General features: G+C 39.2%; 1 protein-coding gene across 1 annotated transcript in view; it reads right to left on the reverse strand.

Moving 5' to 3' along the window:
* Positions 1–6,680: 6,680 nt before the first annotated feature.
* cdkal1 (CDK5 regulatory subunit associated protein 1-like 1) overlaps positions 6,681–16,902 on the reverse strand; it is a 270,459-nt gene continuing 260,237 nt past the window's right edge. The window contains exon 15 of the mRNA XM_042489706.1: positions 6,681–7,028. Coding sequence (XP_042345640.1) covers positions 6,864–7,028 — 165 coding nt within the window. The 3' untranslated portion in view covers positions 6,681–6,863. The remainder of the gene's footprint in view (positions 7,029–16,902) is intronic.

Consider the following 16,902-nt stretch of genomic DNA (forward strand, 5'->3'; position numbering starts at 1 on the left):
GTCTCTGTGTGACTATTAAAGAGCTTTCAAGAACAATGCTGCTGTAGAGCTAAAACATTGACTTTGGTCCCCCGTCCCACTGGTGAATACAAACACCCATAACCGCTCAAAGTCAAACTCAAACACACACACACACACACACACACACGCACAAAACACAAAACCACAGACACACAAAGACATACACACTAAAATAGAACTGGCAAGCCACCAAGACACTCAATAGAGCCAATCTCTCCCTCGCACGGCAGACTGTGAATTCCCAGTTTGCTTTGCAGCGACAACGGGGTGTATGTGTGTGTGTGTGTGGTTTATATGTGTATGTGTGTGTGTGTGTGTGCGTGTGTGTGTGTGTGTGTCAGTGTGTGTGTAGATAAAACACAGCAATCACTGAATGCAGGCACAAGGGCCACCAAACTAAATGCTTGGGCGAAGCTGGCATGAAGACTCATGTGTACACACACACACACACACAAACACACACACACACACAGACACACACACACAGGTGCTCGCTCACATACATATGATTAGGAATGGATATGCTTGCCAAGTCATTTTCCCCTCTGTTCCAGAAGGCACTGAAGTGCTTAGCACACAGTGAGCAGACCTCAGCCTATAGAAATGGGAAGGCAGAGTGAGACAGAGGGAAAAGGGAATAGTGGGAGGTGGAGACAGAAAGCAGCAAAGCATGTTGGTCACCAAAATTGCAAAAATTAATTGGTCACACCCATGTGGGCCTGCATTTGCATCCACCAATTGTACTTGAGCCCAGTTGCAGGGAATTAGACTAGCCTTTGTTTTTCACAAATTCTAGCGTTAGTACAAATGTTTCATAATCACAATCTACCCTGCTGCCTCCTCAATTTACAGCATGAATGTACTGGCACTTACAGTACTGTGTGTTCACTGTGATTTAAATTTACAGTAGGTTCTACAATAAAAATATAGCTTTAATTGTAATTTACTTTTTATTTAAATAATTCAGAAACCAGAGTAATATATACATGGCAAACAGATACAAAACACACTTAAAATAAAATAATTCTAAAAAGTTAAATAAGAATAAATAAATAAAATGAAATTAATTAAAATAAAAATGAAAATAGATAAAATAATAATAATGGGCAACTAGGGGGGAATTACAGAAAAAGCTTTGATGATTTCAAATCCTTGTAAAATTGGCGTTTATATATAGTGTTTCAAAAGTTGTTCTTTTTAGCTGTTTAATTTACTGTACAATTGAGCCAAAATTGAGCTTAACATGACATAAGGCAGGTGTTCTTCTGACAATGGACAAAATAACAGTTTATCAGTATGCATTTAGTGTAAATAAAGTTGAAGCAGAAAACAGATAAGAGAAGGAAATGTTTAAGTAGATAGAGTTTCATTCATGAATAATAGTGATTCATACTCACTTAAGAATTCTTAATTACACCACGTGTTCACGGTTTAAGGTCAAAGCAGCATGTACAGCACAGTAAATGTAAGATGCATACAGGCAAAACAAACCATGCTCATGTTAAATATTCCTTGTATACTATAAAGTTATTTCACAGTCAAGGGCAAACAGTATGTGTTTATGAAAGGAGATGAGGAAAAGGAGAAGAAGAATTTCTGTTTTTGTATCACTTGTACTTTCGAACTGAAGCAGGGCCAAGGTGGTGGCTGCTAATTAGGTTGGTAAAACACACACAAAGACACACACACAGATATTGGCCTTAGTTGTAAGGTGGTGTCAGTCACTGCTGTTACTGTGTGTCTGCATTAGGTAGTACACCTCCTCCCCTCTAACCACACGCACGTGCACATGCACACGCACATGCACTCACAGCAAAGCATTTTCAAATTTTACATCAGTGACTATTGGTGACTGCATCCCATGTCAATTAACGTCAGTGCTAAAATAAATGCGATGTGAAAGCTTTGATCCTGTAAAATATTTTAATTGCACCATCAACATTATTGTCTCTGTAATCTCACAAGAAGCTGCCATGGCTTTGATTGACGTGAAGATAGAAGTTGGTAAAATTTTAGGCTACAACACTAGGAGAAAAAAAAAGAAGATATTTTTAATGGAAGAGTTTTGAAGCACACTGAATGACAGCATGGTAAATTGACTGAGTTAAATTGGGCTTAACCTGACAAACATCAACACTGCAATTATGTCAGGTTTTTCTCGCTATAGTTTACTGATTGCTTTCCTGAAAAAAGTGTTACACCCAGATAACAAACAGCAGAAGAGAAGCATCAGCCGAAGCCTGAAAAAGAACACATTTTCTCTGCATTTTCATTTCATTCTTTTTGCTTCCACACGTCGAAAATAACCAGCCTGAAACCAAGCTGCCTTCTGTGAAACATCTCAAATATATAGTGTAAGTGACAAACTGGAGACTGTATAATTATATTGTAAAATTATTTATGTGTTCTCCTATATAAAATATCCAGACAAGCAGAAGCTACAGCAAAATAATCAAAGTGGTGGGTGCAGAAGTTAGTGAGAAATTTACTTAATTCGGCAGAAATGAAAAGGTCACAGCCTGAGATGGTGGCTAATGAGAAGCTCTGTCAGCCTCTACATGTTAGCTAATGTCAAGACCCTCTGTATGAGCTACACTCATGCCATTTGTTGGCGTCAATTCAGTGGTCTACCACTGAATGTGTATGTAGTCAATATTTGACACAGCTTTTGTTTAAACAGGAATCATCTTCCGTGAAATTGAAGTTTAATCCAAAGTTTATTCTGTTTTCCTGAACTTTCTAGGTATGAAGGATAATTACCAAGAGAAGACCAGTTAGTTTTGCAAAACAGGCTGTAAAATGAGCCAAATATTTACATTATGTGGTTTGTATGGGTCTCCTAAATGAAGAAAACTAATAATATTGTTTTATGGGCTCATCCCTCTGCTGACTCAATATGCCCAACTTGTTGCACATGCACATATAATGGCAGAATAGAGTCACTTGGATTGTTGATGAATTCCATTGTCGGAGATAACAATTTGGACCGACAGGGATGTCATATTGCAGCATAAAAACATTCCGTGTGTGACTTCCACCCGCACATTAGCATCTCCACATTTAATAATGCACGAGATCTCTTTTTATTTGTCTATTTAAACTGTATACTAACTGATATTGTTATAATCAGACTGCCCAAGAACAGACTCACTGTCACCTGTTGTTTAGTTTATTCTTGTAAATGTGGCTTATAAATCTTTTAAAATCTAAATTTCCCTCAGTAAATGCAGTTTTGCAAGAACTTAGTTTGATCTCCAACTAACATAAGTAAAGATCAGATGACAACATATAATTTATCATGATTTATCCTGAGATACTTGATTATTTGGAATCTTAGCCTCTTAAATAAACATCGTCTGAAAACATGAACAGCCTTCTTTGAGTAATAACAACTTGCCTGTGTTCTTACGCAAGCCAAAACCACTCAGAATTGAAAACACTTAAATCAATAAAATGAAATAACATGCAAGATGAGAAATGACACAGACATGCACGTAATGCTCAACTTCGCTTGCATTTGTCTCATGTCCAAAGTCGCTCCGTTTCGCATCAAAAGCACGTCACGGCGCAGATGACAAATTGACAACAGCTGCAACTAAGACAAGAATTCAGAAACTCTTGCTTTTATTAGAAACAAGTGAAGTGAATGATGCGAAGTGAATAATGATCTCCTTTCCATGGTTCTCGCCTCAATATTTCATAGTAAGTGATGATCTCCCAAACAGAAAGGGTGTCGTCGCATCCATATTTCATTGGAGAACAATGCAGTGTAACTGACATACACAGTGAGGAAATGTGCTTACAAAGCATCAAAAGAACTGTCACACAGTATGGATGGCTGCAGAATAATATAGGGCACTGCTGGATGGATGTAACAAGCTTCATAGCTACACGCATCATTTGATCACATAATACAAAGCCAGTGTGTGTGTGTGTGTGTGTGTGTGTGTGTGTGTGTCTGTGTGTGTGTGTGTGTGTGTCTGTGTCTGTGTCTGTGTGTGAGATGCTTCATTTGATCAGGTAATATAAAGCTTTGGTGCCTGTGTTTGTGTGCAAGTTTGCTTGACGTGCATCATTTGCCCATATACTACAAAACTGCACTGTTCTGTAAGTGTGTATGTGTGTGACATAGGTAAAAGGGTACATGCATGTATCTGTGTGTCAACAGAATATGTGACACGCATCATATACTTAGATAATACAAAGCGTGTGTATGTGTGTGAGTGTGTAGGCTGCAAACAGTGGTATGTCTAATAACAGGGCTTTCTGAATGAGAGAGTGATGAGTCCTGTCACTGCTGAACACCGCACACAGATGCACACATGCTGGCTTTCTGCTAAATTAAGCATTGGAGGAAACTACAGACACGACATCAGACAGCGGAGGCAGGCATGCACGTGCACGCACGCACACACATGCACGCAAACACATGCTTGCTTGCGCGCGCGCACACACACACGCACACACACCTTCTGATACAGAAACAAGCTTACAAACAAGCTGAAAGAGACACTTGTGACTAGGAATATATGCAGGGCATGTGTGTGTACACACACACACACACACACACACACACACACACACAGATAAAAATGCAGACATACTGACAGAGACACATGTGCCAGTGCAATGCGACTCATAAATTAGGGCATGCATTATTAACTGTCGGAAATTTCAGAGCACATGTTGGGACTGTTGTACCTCAAAACAGAGAGACATTAGAGAGAAACACAAACAGACTGTATGCATGACAACAACTGAGCAATACTCAGCGCAGCATAGAGACACAGGACTCTCCCAAAATAATAACAGTGAAAACTTCAGCAGTTAATAATTCAATGAGTCAGTCAGTCATCAATCATTTTACACATAACAAATTGTGTTTTTCCTTTATTAAACTGTTTTGGATGGTTGCCACAATGCTAATCAAGGAAAACAAAAAAGGTCTGTCTCAACAATGACGCAGACAACTGATACAACACAAATAGCCCATATATCAACAGAGTATTTGTAATACAGAATCCATTCACCTGGCTTACAAAAAAGGGGGAAAAATGATCTTGTTCACTTCTAGTAATGTCTAAGGGCTGATTCATCACCAACGTTGGATTCGTAAACAGACACAGATGGAGCCTTCTGTTTGTACTGTGCGTTTATTTCCTTCTTTTTTGTGCATGTTTTTCGGAAAGCCTACGGACATGAAAGACAAAGAGCAGTTCCACGAGAGATTGTGGAAGTAGTGTAAAGTAGTCTAGCGTAGTTAAAGCAAAATACAACCATAAGAGATGGCAAAGACTTTTAAAAAATGGCACTAACGGAACTAATCGGTAATATAGTGAAAATAATTCCTTATCCACATGTTGCAATGTATTTGATGGCCTTGCAGTCTGCCGTCATCCACAGTGCTGCTTCTGTTAGAAGGTAGGCTTACATTTTACAAACTCCTCCACAGTTGAATTTTTTGTTGTTATCTAAAATTTTTGACTCTGACCTGCTTGTGCCATCTATTGACCATCTTAAAGGGCGCATGGAAGTATTAAGGCAGTGACGTTTACAACGTTTTGAAATCTAAGAGGTGGACATCAGCTAAACACCACTAAAGGTGAAATATGAAAATATATGAAATAACCCTGTAAGCTTGCACCAGAGCAGGTCACCACACGCAAATAAAAACACATCACGTTGGGTTTGTGGGATGGGTCCACCTGGCCAACTGCGTTTCTAGAAATCAGATAAGGTAAGACAAACAATAATTCCAGGCAAAAAAAAAAAAAAACAACATAAAACGAAGCAAATAAAAACACTTCAACGAAAAAAAGAATATGTTGAAACAACTTCAAAGACACACAGGAAGAAGTTTGTTTAGAAGATCTAAAAATATACTGTCCTTGTCTCTTGTTCATAAAAATAAATTACCTTTAACAGAGTATTCTACACACACTCCTTTCAGCAGAATGAAATAACGTACTGTAAAGTAAGCACAACTCAATACATTAAAAATGAGAAGAGGCAACTCTATAACATATAATACTTGGAAATGCTTAGTACCTCGACAAAATATGCTGGATAATTCACAGAGAAGCCCTCTAAGCCAGCTGAAAAGTGACTGGCAGTTTCATCATCCTCAGACTTTGTTCTAGTACAGAACGCTCTTTCCACGAGTATCAACTAGTTGAGTTGCACTTAATTTATCCGTGAAGCAGCTACATAGACCCAAAAACATGATTCAAAATATGAATTTGCCAGTTTATGGACAATGTCGGGCTGCAGCTATCAGGGAACAATAGAAAAAGCATAACGCTTTTCTAAAACAGCCTGCACTTACAGACTGTTCAACCCTCACAATGAAACAGAAATATAAACTACAATCAGAACTTGAAATAGATTGAAATTTAAATCTAGTGCAACTCAGGTGTTATTTGTACCAAAAGGCTTGTATCAAAAGTGTTTGTGAAGGTTTGCGAGGACAGCTGACCTGTCATTGCTCATGTGGTTATTCCTCCATTAATAACTAAGAAGACTTTGTTTGGAACAGAGTAAACCACTGCAAAGTGGTAAATGGTGCTCTTTAATTAAAAAAAAAAATCAAATTTTAAAAATCTAACTGTCCTAAAAGCAAGAAAAATCTCAAAGAACATTCAAATGATCCTCTCTGTGGGTGTCACTGAATCCATCTGTCTTTTTTCTTTGGGTTTATTCAAAATTGAACGAGAGCTGGTTAAGTATGTTACAAGAGACATAAGGAGACTTTTTTCATCTGCTTCAAACACACTGTTTTGGCTCTTAAGATGTCACTGTCCTCTTGCTTCTTTACACTCTTCTTCTCGTTTACAGATGCTTTATCAGTACAGTTTCTCTATAAGAAAGGCCAAGATAGCTGCTGCCAGAGTGAGCCCGATTCCCAGCTTCTTCACTGTTTCCCTGTCCAGACTGTGAGAGCGGAACAACAAAACAGACGAAGCAGGCTCAGAGGAAGCTGGACCTTGGACGCCATTGGACATCTTTTCCTGTGAGGAGAAACATATAGAAAGCAGACCACACAGGCTTTATTATAAAGTGAACACTGTGCTAGCAATATAATGCTTCAGTGTAGGAATACTCAACTTTCTGTGCCTGGAGGCCACTTTTGCAAAATGATAGGCAGGCAGGGGCCAGGTTGTAGGATTTGACATTCGGAGCTGTGCCCAAATCTCTGCTGGGGCATTTGCAGGATCCACCCCTTGCACTTCATGATAAACAAGCTCTATTTCTGCTTTTTATGCAAACCAGTACCTTATGTACTGTCAAAGTAAAAAAATAAATAAACAAATAAATAATTCAAGAGTGTGAGTCCAATTAATTACAATAATAATAATAGCTTGGATTTATATAGCGCCTTTCATGGGACCCAAGGACGCTTAATTTCATTGTGAATTAGAAAATAGTCGGTGGGCCATTCAGCACCCCATCGCAAGCCACTTTTAGCCCATGTACCACAAGTTGCGTATAAATGCTTTACTGACTTCTTGGTAGGGAACTTGCTTATTGCTCTTCTGCACAATGAAATTAAGATTCTGGATGCAGATATTAGGATTTTAATATTATGTGATTATTCCTCCAATGTGTGCAAATACACAGACTCACACACAAAGGCTTTGTTATGCTTTCTCCCACACTTATATTGACACAGAGGTTGTTGAAGCTGTTTGCTGAATACTAATATCACATTTATATTAAATCAATTGGCCACCGCCACAAATCAAACAGGGCGGCTTGACAGCAGAGTGGCCAGTGATTAAACGCATCAGATGTCTGTAATGAGAGAGGTCTGTTTAGCCTAAATGTGTTTGGAACATTTTTAAAACATCCACTACAGAAGGTTTGTGATGCTAAAAAATGTGATAGATGCCGAGAAGAGTGTAGCAAGAGAAGATAAACTGTCAGGAGGACAAGAAGAAGAAAAGGAGGAGGACCAAATTCAAAACAAATAAACAACAAACATCTGAAGTTAATTCTGGAACATAGATCAACAAAATCGCATTTAGTCAGCATTATAAAATAGCCATTTAAGTGAGGTGGTACTGTATATGACTACCCTTCATGGATCATTGCTGCTGATCATTTATGTACATTTAGAAACAAATCTATTGATGCCACTAGATATTAGGATGCAGCACCATTATTTAGGTGAGCAAAGGGGGAATTACAGGGCTTTATCATTTCATCCACTTTTCTGTCTATGTCTTGTCCTCTTGGCTTCCGTCTCTCCATCTTTCTGTCTACAACTCAGTTCCCTTTGGATATTACAGACACAATAATAAGCAGAATTATAAATTCACTGCTTATATCGATATTTTGTGGATGAAAGCATTCATGAAACCAGCCATTTGCTTATGCAAATGAGTGCATTTCAATTATGATGCCATTATCTCTGTGTAAAGCAGTTAATGCAGTTTTGTAGTGATCCAATTATTATAGAGTGCTGTCTATTGAATCAAGCTGATGTTGAAGAAGGTGCACTGTGATGTAGTTACATAGGAAGCTCGGAAAGGCATGAGAAAACGAGAGTTGGCCTACAATGATTGCAGAGCTGGAGCAAGGCTATGATGGTTATAGTGCTTGAGTTTATCTCTCAGTGGCTCACCATTTTCACATTGCTTAAAAACAGCGTTTCTATATCAAGTTCACACACAACTGCTTCCTATAGCAGCATGGATATTCACTCAGAGTTTAAGTGTGCATCTGAAGCAAACACTGCTTTGGGCTGAATTTGAGGAGTTTGTGTGTCTGTTTGGCATGTTGCCAATACTAAAACATTAAAATTTAAACAATGCACATGCTGCTGCTTACAAAAACACCACGAAAGCAGCTGTGATGAGAGAAATGTCAAAAATAAGCCATTAAGCCATAAGTCATTTAACCACCGCTGATGGTGTTAAAATAATTCAGATGGAAACACTGAATACTAATAACCAGCCCTGTTTCTCCCTGACCTGCACCCTCCCTGATTGATCATCATTGCGTTTGATTACACATTTATCCAGTTTTGTCTAAATGTCTGAGTGTGGAGACCTGAGGTGCAGTTTCAAGCAAAGCCACAATTGATTGCAAAATAAATAAATAATCCTGCATGAGATGTGGCTCTTTTAATTTGAGCATAAAACAAATTGGATGGGTGAACCAACACTTGTCAACATCTCTGAGTGGAGTGGAAATCGATCAGGATGACCTTGTAGTAGTTCCTATAGGTCTTCTCCTGCATGACAGTTGGTAAAATTTCTTATCACCATGAACGTAGATTATACAGGCCAATATTGAGCGATTGAGCGGCTTTCTAGAATAACCTTTAATCAGGTTCACTGGGGATAACTGTGAGACGTTTGGCTTTGATATTTACCACAGGTAGACTGACTCCTCTCTCTCTTTCTCTCTCTCTCTCCCCTCAAGTATGTTCATCAAATCTTGTACGACGACCTTCTGTTTCATTTGTCATTAGTTCCTCTCTCTACTGACTGCTATAGATTCTCTTATCCTCCATCTTTTTTTTCCAAACAGGATGTTTATCTGGCTTTTCATGTTATCGTCGCAGTTCTAGAAGTTCCTATATGAGTAAAAAAATTTAGAGATACTCATATTTTAAAAGTTGCACTTGTAGATCATTTGTATGCATGCTGCACTTTTGACTTGTGAACTACAAGTGAAACTCAGATTTTTGTATGTGCAGTATGTATTTGTATGTAACTGAGTCAGTGCACGCCTACACGAGCTGCATGCACATGGCTGTGTGTATGAGCAGCTGCATAGCGTCTGTCCTCTGCTTCTCTATTCTCAACATTACTCCCGTTCCCCTGTCCTCTCTGATGGTTGAAAATGCTACCTTACCACCCACTCTTCTCCTCACCGTTGACGCTGAATGGTTTCCTCTGTTACCACTCACAATGGAGGATGGATCCTGTGACCGGCAACACCTACATGACACATCTATAAGTCACTAACAGTAACTTCAAACAACAGGTGGAGGGAGAATCAGTAAAAGAGGTCTGGCGGATGTATCCACCTTCACTTAGGATCATCAGAGAACTCCCAAATGGTGAAACTGATACGCTGTTTTGTTGCTGTGTTGATGCTGGAGCAAACATTTGCTTTTTGTGAGGGTGTATGGTGGCAGCTGAGTCAAGTCCCTGGCATAGTGCATGTGTTCCTTGTCACTGAGCCTCTTAACTGTAACTAGAATTACCACCTCGCGGTTGTACGCCTCTGCAAACCACTCAAGTTGCAGTTAACATCCATGTCTGTGAAAAAAAGGACGCTTCAAACACATCTCCCCCCCAGCAGCACAGCACATCTATACAATCAGTACAGTTTTGAGGTGGGATCCATGGATTGGCGCATCAATTCAGCATCTGACCGAATGTTATGATGTTGAGTGATGGCCAGAAAAGTGTTTTTGCAGAACATTATGATGCCACAGTGAAGTTGATCTTTGACGGTTTGAATATATAATGTCATCAATTCATCATTTGACCCTATTAAACAGCTTTGTGAAATTCTGTCATAATTAGCGTACAAATTCTTCAAATTTAAACATCCATGATCTTTGACCACCAAAGCCTGATTAGTTAATTGTTGAGTCCAAGTGGACATTTGTGCCAAATTTAAAGCAATTCCCTTAAGGTGTTCTTAAGATATCATGCTCACGAGAAAGAGACAGGTGCGAAGTCAGATGTTTGAACACCAAATTGTAAATTTCTTGTGGAGCCTAAGTCGACCTTTGGGCCAAATTTGAAGAAATCCCTCCTAGTTGTTCTTGAGATATCACATTCATGAGAATGAGACAGATGGAAGGTCACAGCGACCTTGACCTTTGACCACCAAAATCTAATTAGGTCATTACTGATGAGAAGTGGACACGTGCAGAATTTGAAGATATTCTTTGACACCCTTCTTGAGATATAACGTTCACAAGAACGAGACAGATGAACAACCCAAAAACATAATAAAAATGTGATCATAACAAACAGCTACTTTTATCTTGGGTTTAGATCACTAATCTGTTTAAATAGAACCGTTCAGTGAGGTTCCACTTCGCCGTTTAGCAGGTTTTAAACATTAGCCCATTCATTTAAGGATAAATGGACTTACAATGATACAAAAAAGCCTCAAAAGTTGGTTTTCCTTCATTCATAACAATATATGAATAAGAATGACTGAAAGGGAAAGCTGTTTGTAAAAAGAAAGTCTTTAAAAAAATTTACTTAGTAATGCAAATTTCAGTTCCCGCTTACTTGAGAAAGAATAGGAGCAAGATGAATATTTAATGGAAACTGAGACAAAACGAAGACAGACTAAGAGCAAAGGACTGATGAGACGGGGGGAAAAAAAGTTGAGCGTCAAACCCATTATCTTTCTCCACAATGACAGACCAAGTCCTCTCTATCCATCTATTTATCTGTCTCTCTGCAGGTGTCTTTTAACAACGGGGTGCCAGGCGATAGACTGAATAGTACAGTCTAAAATCTATTACTTGTAGGGAGGATAAGTGAAAATCCAAGTGCCAGTAGGTGCGTGTCAGCACAGTGGGAGAGTGGGGGGCAGAGGAGTGGAGAGAAGTGAAAAAACTGAGAAGAAATGAGCAAAGGGGGCAGGAGAAGATGAGAGATGTGGCTTTCAATGATAGTTCACCACCTGCTAGCTGGCATGCTGAGCCCGTGCATATGTCTGTGAGAAAGAGAGAGTAAGAGAGCTGGCATTTGTGAGTAAGTGTGTTTGTACGTGTAGGCCTGTGGTGGATAATTCTGTCTCTCTGCTCACCGTGGTAGAACAGAGCAAAATAATCCTCCTGAAAATCATCTAACACTACAGTAGGAGAGCAGACCGACTAGCACAGCTAGATACTTTTCCCTCGAGCTCTAGGACTCTCAAATGTCTCTCTGTGTCTAAAAACTCTTGCTCCAATTCCACAGAGGCACCTTTTAAAGAAAAAGAAAAAAATCTGCCAGGGTGTCTGGTGTGGCCTCCCGCCAACACGCTGACATATTCACACTAAGATACACACAGCGACACGCACAACACATCACGAGAGCCAGAAAGCACAATACACAGTGGTCACATTTCTCACATGATCCTCACCAGCTGTCAGTGTCACTCTAGACACACAGAGATCAGGGAAGCTGTTTGTGTGTGTGTGTGTGTGTGTGTGTTTGCAGATACTGTAACAGGCTCCTTAGTCACGAGTGATTTGACAAAGCCATGGTGACAATCACAATCCACAAACAGGGATGGCAAAGAAATAAAGAATTATTACAAGCAATATTTCTGATACAAATACATGTGTTTTTCAACTCATGAGGAGTAATAGAGGTTCATTGGGGAACTTGAGTCATGTTCTCTTTCTGTCTTCCTCTTTCTCATCTGTGATCTGCAATTTCCTCCATCAGCATGACTGTGAAACTGACACTACAGCGCCTGGGCTTACAGGTGTACCTGTTGTCACTTCACACACACTCAAAGTCACACAACATCCTAATCCGCACATGTTGTCAAGTTACACTCTGACACGACTTGTTTCTCCATTCCACACGTGGATGCAAAGAACACGTTGACTGTATACACATGGGCGAGGTGACTCACACGCACTCACAGACATGCACAAACACAACTTTACACAAGCACATATCACTTTCTGTCACAGCAAACAAAAGATGATCGTTATTGTTTTATTGTCCTCAAATAAAAGACTCAATTGAATATTCAATAAATTGAGATTTGACAGTAGATTATGTGCTGCTTGTTCAGGCTTCAGATTTTCTTCCACTACATCACATAAAGTGCAGAATTACAAGCCAAGTCAACTGAAGCAATAAACACAACAATATTTACTTGTGTCTGCAGGCCAATAGAATGGAAATCAATATCTCCAGTTCTATCTACCATACAACAATCTGAAAGTGAGAAATATCTTCTGTGGCGAAGGCAAACCTTTGCTCACAGTTATTTAATGTGGTGTTACTCTGGTATTTCACTAGTCAGTAAAAAAGCCAAAAAGCTCTTTGACACAATTCGGAACACAATCAACTGTCGTAATGATAGCCAGACATGGGTTTTATTTTCGTACTATGTCTCTGCTTGTCAGGCTGTGATGAAGTTTTCTGGGTAAAAGCAAAGTGTTAAAAGCAAGACCAGTGGTTGTGTCTCATAAGCTGTTTTCTCATCGGAATTTTGGGAAATGTCCACAGAATCAAGTCTGGACATTGTCCTGAGTTTCTCTTTCACACATGCAGCACACAACAGAGGACTGTCTGTGTTAGACGAGGTTCTTAACCCCTGAAAATATTCCATTTGGTTTATGTGAGGATAGGTAGTAGCAGTGGGTAGAGCGTGCAGGAGGCAGAATGTGATGCATATAACAACGTGGTCACATAGCCACTTTATAATTTAGTCATGAACAACAGAATCTCTTGCTGTTCCTTGAATTTGCCTGACAATTTTCAACCCCTTATATACAAAAGTTACCCAATCTTGTCATATCTCCAGTTAGACACTTTTGTTGCTGTCTCTGTTGAAATTACTTCTCTGGACAATTACATGCTCTATTCACACACAGGCTTAATCGGAAATTACTGGGAACTGTAAGTGTAAGGTCCATTTGATGTCCAATCCAAGTGATTTTGACATTTGTGTTCTCACATAAAGCTAATAAACATGGACAAGTGTCATTTATACTAATTGACATACAATCACAACTATGTATTGAGATATTTCTTTGCAAGTAGGTTAACTGTCACAGTAGCTAAATACAGAAGGACACTGCATGTGTGTACAGTGAAGTGTTCAGTGTGCATTTATGTGTCAAACACATCACAGGCTCTATTACAGGCAGCTGATGCGTTACGGCAATGGAAATAGAGACCTTACACATGGACATAATGTGCAGACACACACATGAAAACTTGGCAGTCAAGAGTGATATAGAGAGTGTATTTTAGCCTGCGAGAAAACAATGCGAGAGGCCTGAGGTGGCTGTTTGACAACCAAGGACATGTTTCAGATTTAATTTGACGTCATACAATACACCATGACATTAAGTAACGTGCCGTTTAAAGCACTTTACCAACAATCTGTGTCTTGGGAGTCATTCAAGGTAATGTGTCTGGTGATTAAGCAGCAGTGTTTTCCTGAGCCTGAGGACTGAAGAGGGCAGATTACATTTCTCAGGTAGATCCTGACACTGAAACAAATTTAAGTGAGCAAAGACAGTCACCCCTTTAGCCTACTGTTGTGGATACCATTAGCATGATTAAAGATCGGTGAATTAAACTGCTGACTGGATAATGGCGGAACAAAACATCCACTGAAAATCAAACCTCATTCAGCCAGATATTAAAGGAGGTAGATGCCTACTAAGTAACCCAAATAACATACCTTCCATCATCTAAGTCTTAACACATCCAGCAAATGTCTACAGAATAGGTAACCCAAAAAGTAGAAGAAACTGGATGCTGAACCACTTAGCTTAATGCAGCTGAGGCTTAGGAGATTTTTGAAGGGTTAGCTGGGCTGCTCCTGACATGCTTTTGTTGATAAACTCAAACTTTTAACTGGACCCAAGGGTACTCAATGCTTGCACAATTAATCATGAGGCCAATACAGGTAACTTAAAAAAAGGCCACTTCAAGCTAAGTAGTAGAATTTTATCAATTATCATTTTGCCATGAACTCTGAGTGAAGAACTCTGTTTTGTTCGGCATAGGTTGTTCATACAGATTCTCTTTCCACTCAATCAGATACTATCAAAATAACAAGATTTAACTGCTGAGACATACTTCAACAAAACTGCAGCTGCAGCTCTGTAAAGACAGCATGATGAGCTTAAGAGGATGGTAAAATTGGAAATAAAATACGAATCCATGGATGACTCATCTGCTGAAGAACTTTGCTCAGGAGTTTGTTTACAAGGCCTGTTATGGGGAAAGTGTATTTTTACGATAACATGGAAAAATAGCCAAAAAACATAGATGCTCAATAATTAAACATGTTTTTCCCTAACAGTTGTTGGCTGGGTGCTTTGTTATTTACATCTCCCATCTGTGGTTTTAAAGGAAACTCAGAGCAAGGGCCATTTAAAACCCTCTGACATTTCAAATAAACAGAATAGAATGAGGCTGCATAATACCATTTGACATATTAGGAAAGAATCCTGGAAATAGACTGATATTTTGATGGCTTAACATTTATTCCTTTGTTACTGTGACTTTGGTACTTTGAGTGTACACAAAGCACAGGCCATGTAATACAATTTGACATGCTAAATGAAATGCTTAAAATAGCTACGCCTGCTGTTTATGAAGGGAAAACAAGTCATTTTCTATCAGAGTAAACAAAGTCATGCAAAGGCCAAGCAAAACCCTGTGACATTTAAAAAAATAAATAAATTAAAAAAATATATTTGAGAGGATTAACTGCATCCTGATCAGAAAAGACAGGCTAATCTTTGATTTTTGTTCGTTTCCTGACAATACAGATGACAACATGATGTGTGCATAACGCAACATCAAAGCAACGATCCAGAACAGTCAACACGGAGCGCTTCAATTGTTTGGGGTGAAATACAGATTTTTGTTCTGAGTGTTACGCCTTTGTGTGTGTGTGTGTGTGTGTGTGTGTGTGTGTGTGTGTGTGTGTTTTGTCTACATGATGATTGTGTGAGTGCAGCCAGTGTCTCATATAGCCTGCAGCTATTAGGAGTCTGCCATGCACACCAGGGGGGACTCTGTATTGATGTATGTGTATACATAAATGTGTGTGTACAAGAATCTGTGTATGTGTGTATGTCTGTGTAAGCTTTGCTTTACCGATAAACCTGCAGTGTATGTCAGTGTGTGTCGGTGTTTATGTACTGTAAGCATTATGATGCAAAATACCAGCAATCCCACCCACTCAGCCTTTACTGGAATGTACAAAAATGGAATTAGAAATTGACCATGTCCACGCAGAGTTTTTAGATTTCTCTCCTGCCACCTATTCATGCCAACAAGTAAAAAAACACACACACACACACACACGAGATGTGTGAACTGATTAAAACTGATTTGGTGGGGCAGAGACTCAAGTGGTAAAAAGAACAAATGTAGCAAGAAAAATCATAAAAGAGAACACAAACAGAAGAAAAACACAATGGAAGAAAAGTATATAAAGATATAAAGAAAAAGATAAAAAAAAGATGAAGGGGAAGGCTGTGGAAAGCAAGAATACCAGCCCCAGAGAAAAGTAAAAGTAAATGTAATACTCAAGCAGAGATTCAGCCATTCAACTCCATTATTTACCTCTTTTTTTTGTTTTTCTGCCAATTTGTGTTCATGGAAAGACACAATTTACTACTCCCCCATTTCTATCTTTCTCCCCCTTTTCTTCTCTGTCTTTCATACGGACTGTCAATTTGCTGTCTTGGTGAAGAAGCTCAGACATTTTCTTCTTTGTCTCTCTCATATTCTCCCAGTCTCCTCCAGAAATATGTTGTGAAACAAGCTGATTATTGGGAGGCACTCAAGATGCTTTTCTGTCTCCTGGTCCCTCTGTCTACCTTGCTCTCCCTACATCTTTCCCTCTTGTTTCATTTTTTTGGCCTCTCTCTCTCACACATATCCTCATCTTCCATCATTTAATTTTATCTGAGGATGAGGACCGGTGATACTTTTCAGTGATATTGAGTGCTTTCTCTGCCATCATGTCCCACTGAAAGACTCATTACTGTCCTTTCCTTGCTTTTGAGAGTGCTGTTGCTGTGAATGAAAGGCTGACAGATGGAGAGAGAGAGCAAGAGAGAAAAAGTGGAGGAGATGACAACCACGTCAATAAAAGTAAATGTCTCTCTCTCTCTCTCGCTCTAAAAATCTTTGTTTTGTT

This window comes from Plectropomus leopardus, chromosome 7, assembly GCF_008729295.1.
Source record: "Plectropomus leopardus isolate mb chromosome 7, YSFRI_Pleo_2.0, whole genome shotgun sequence".
NCBI lineage: Eukaryota > Metazoa > Chordata > Actinopteri > Perciformes > Serranidae > Plectropomus > Plectropomus leopardus.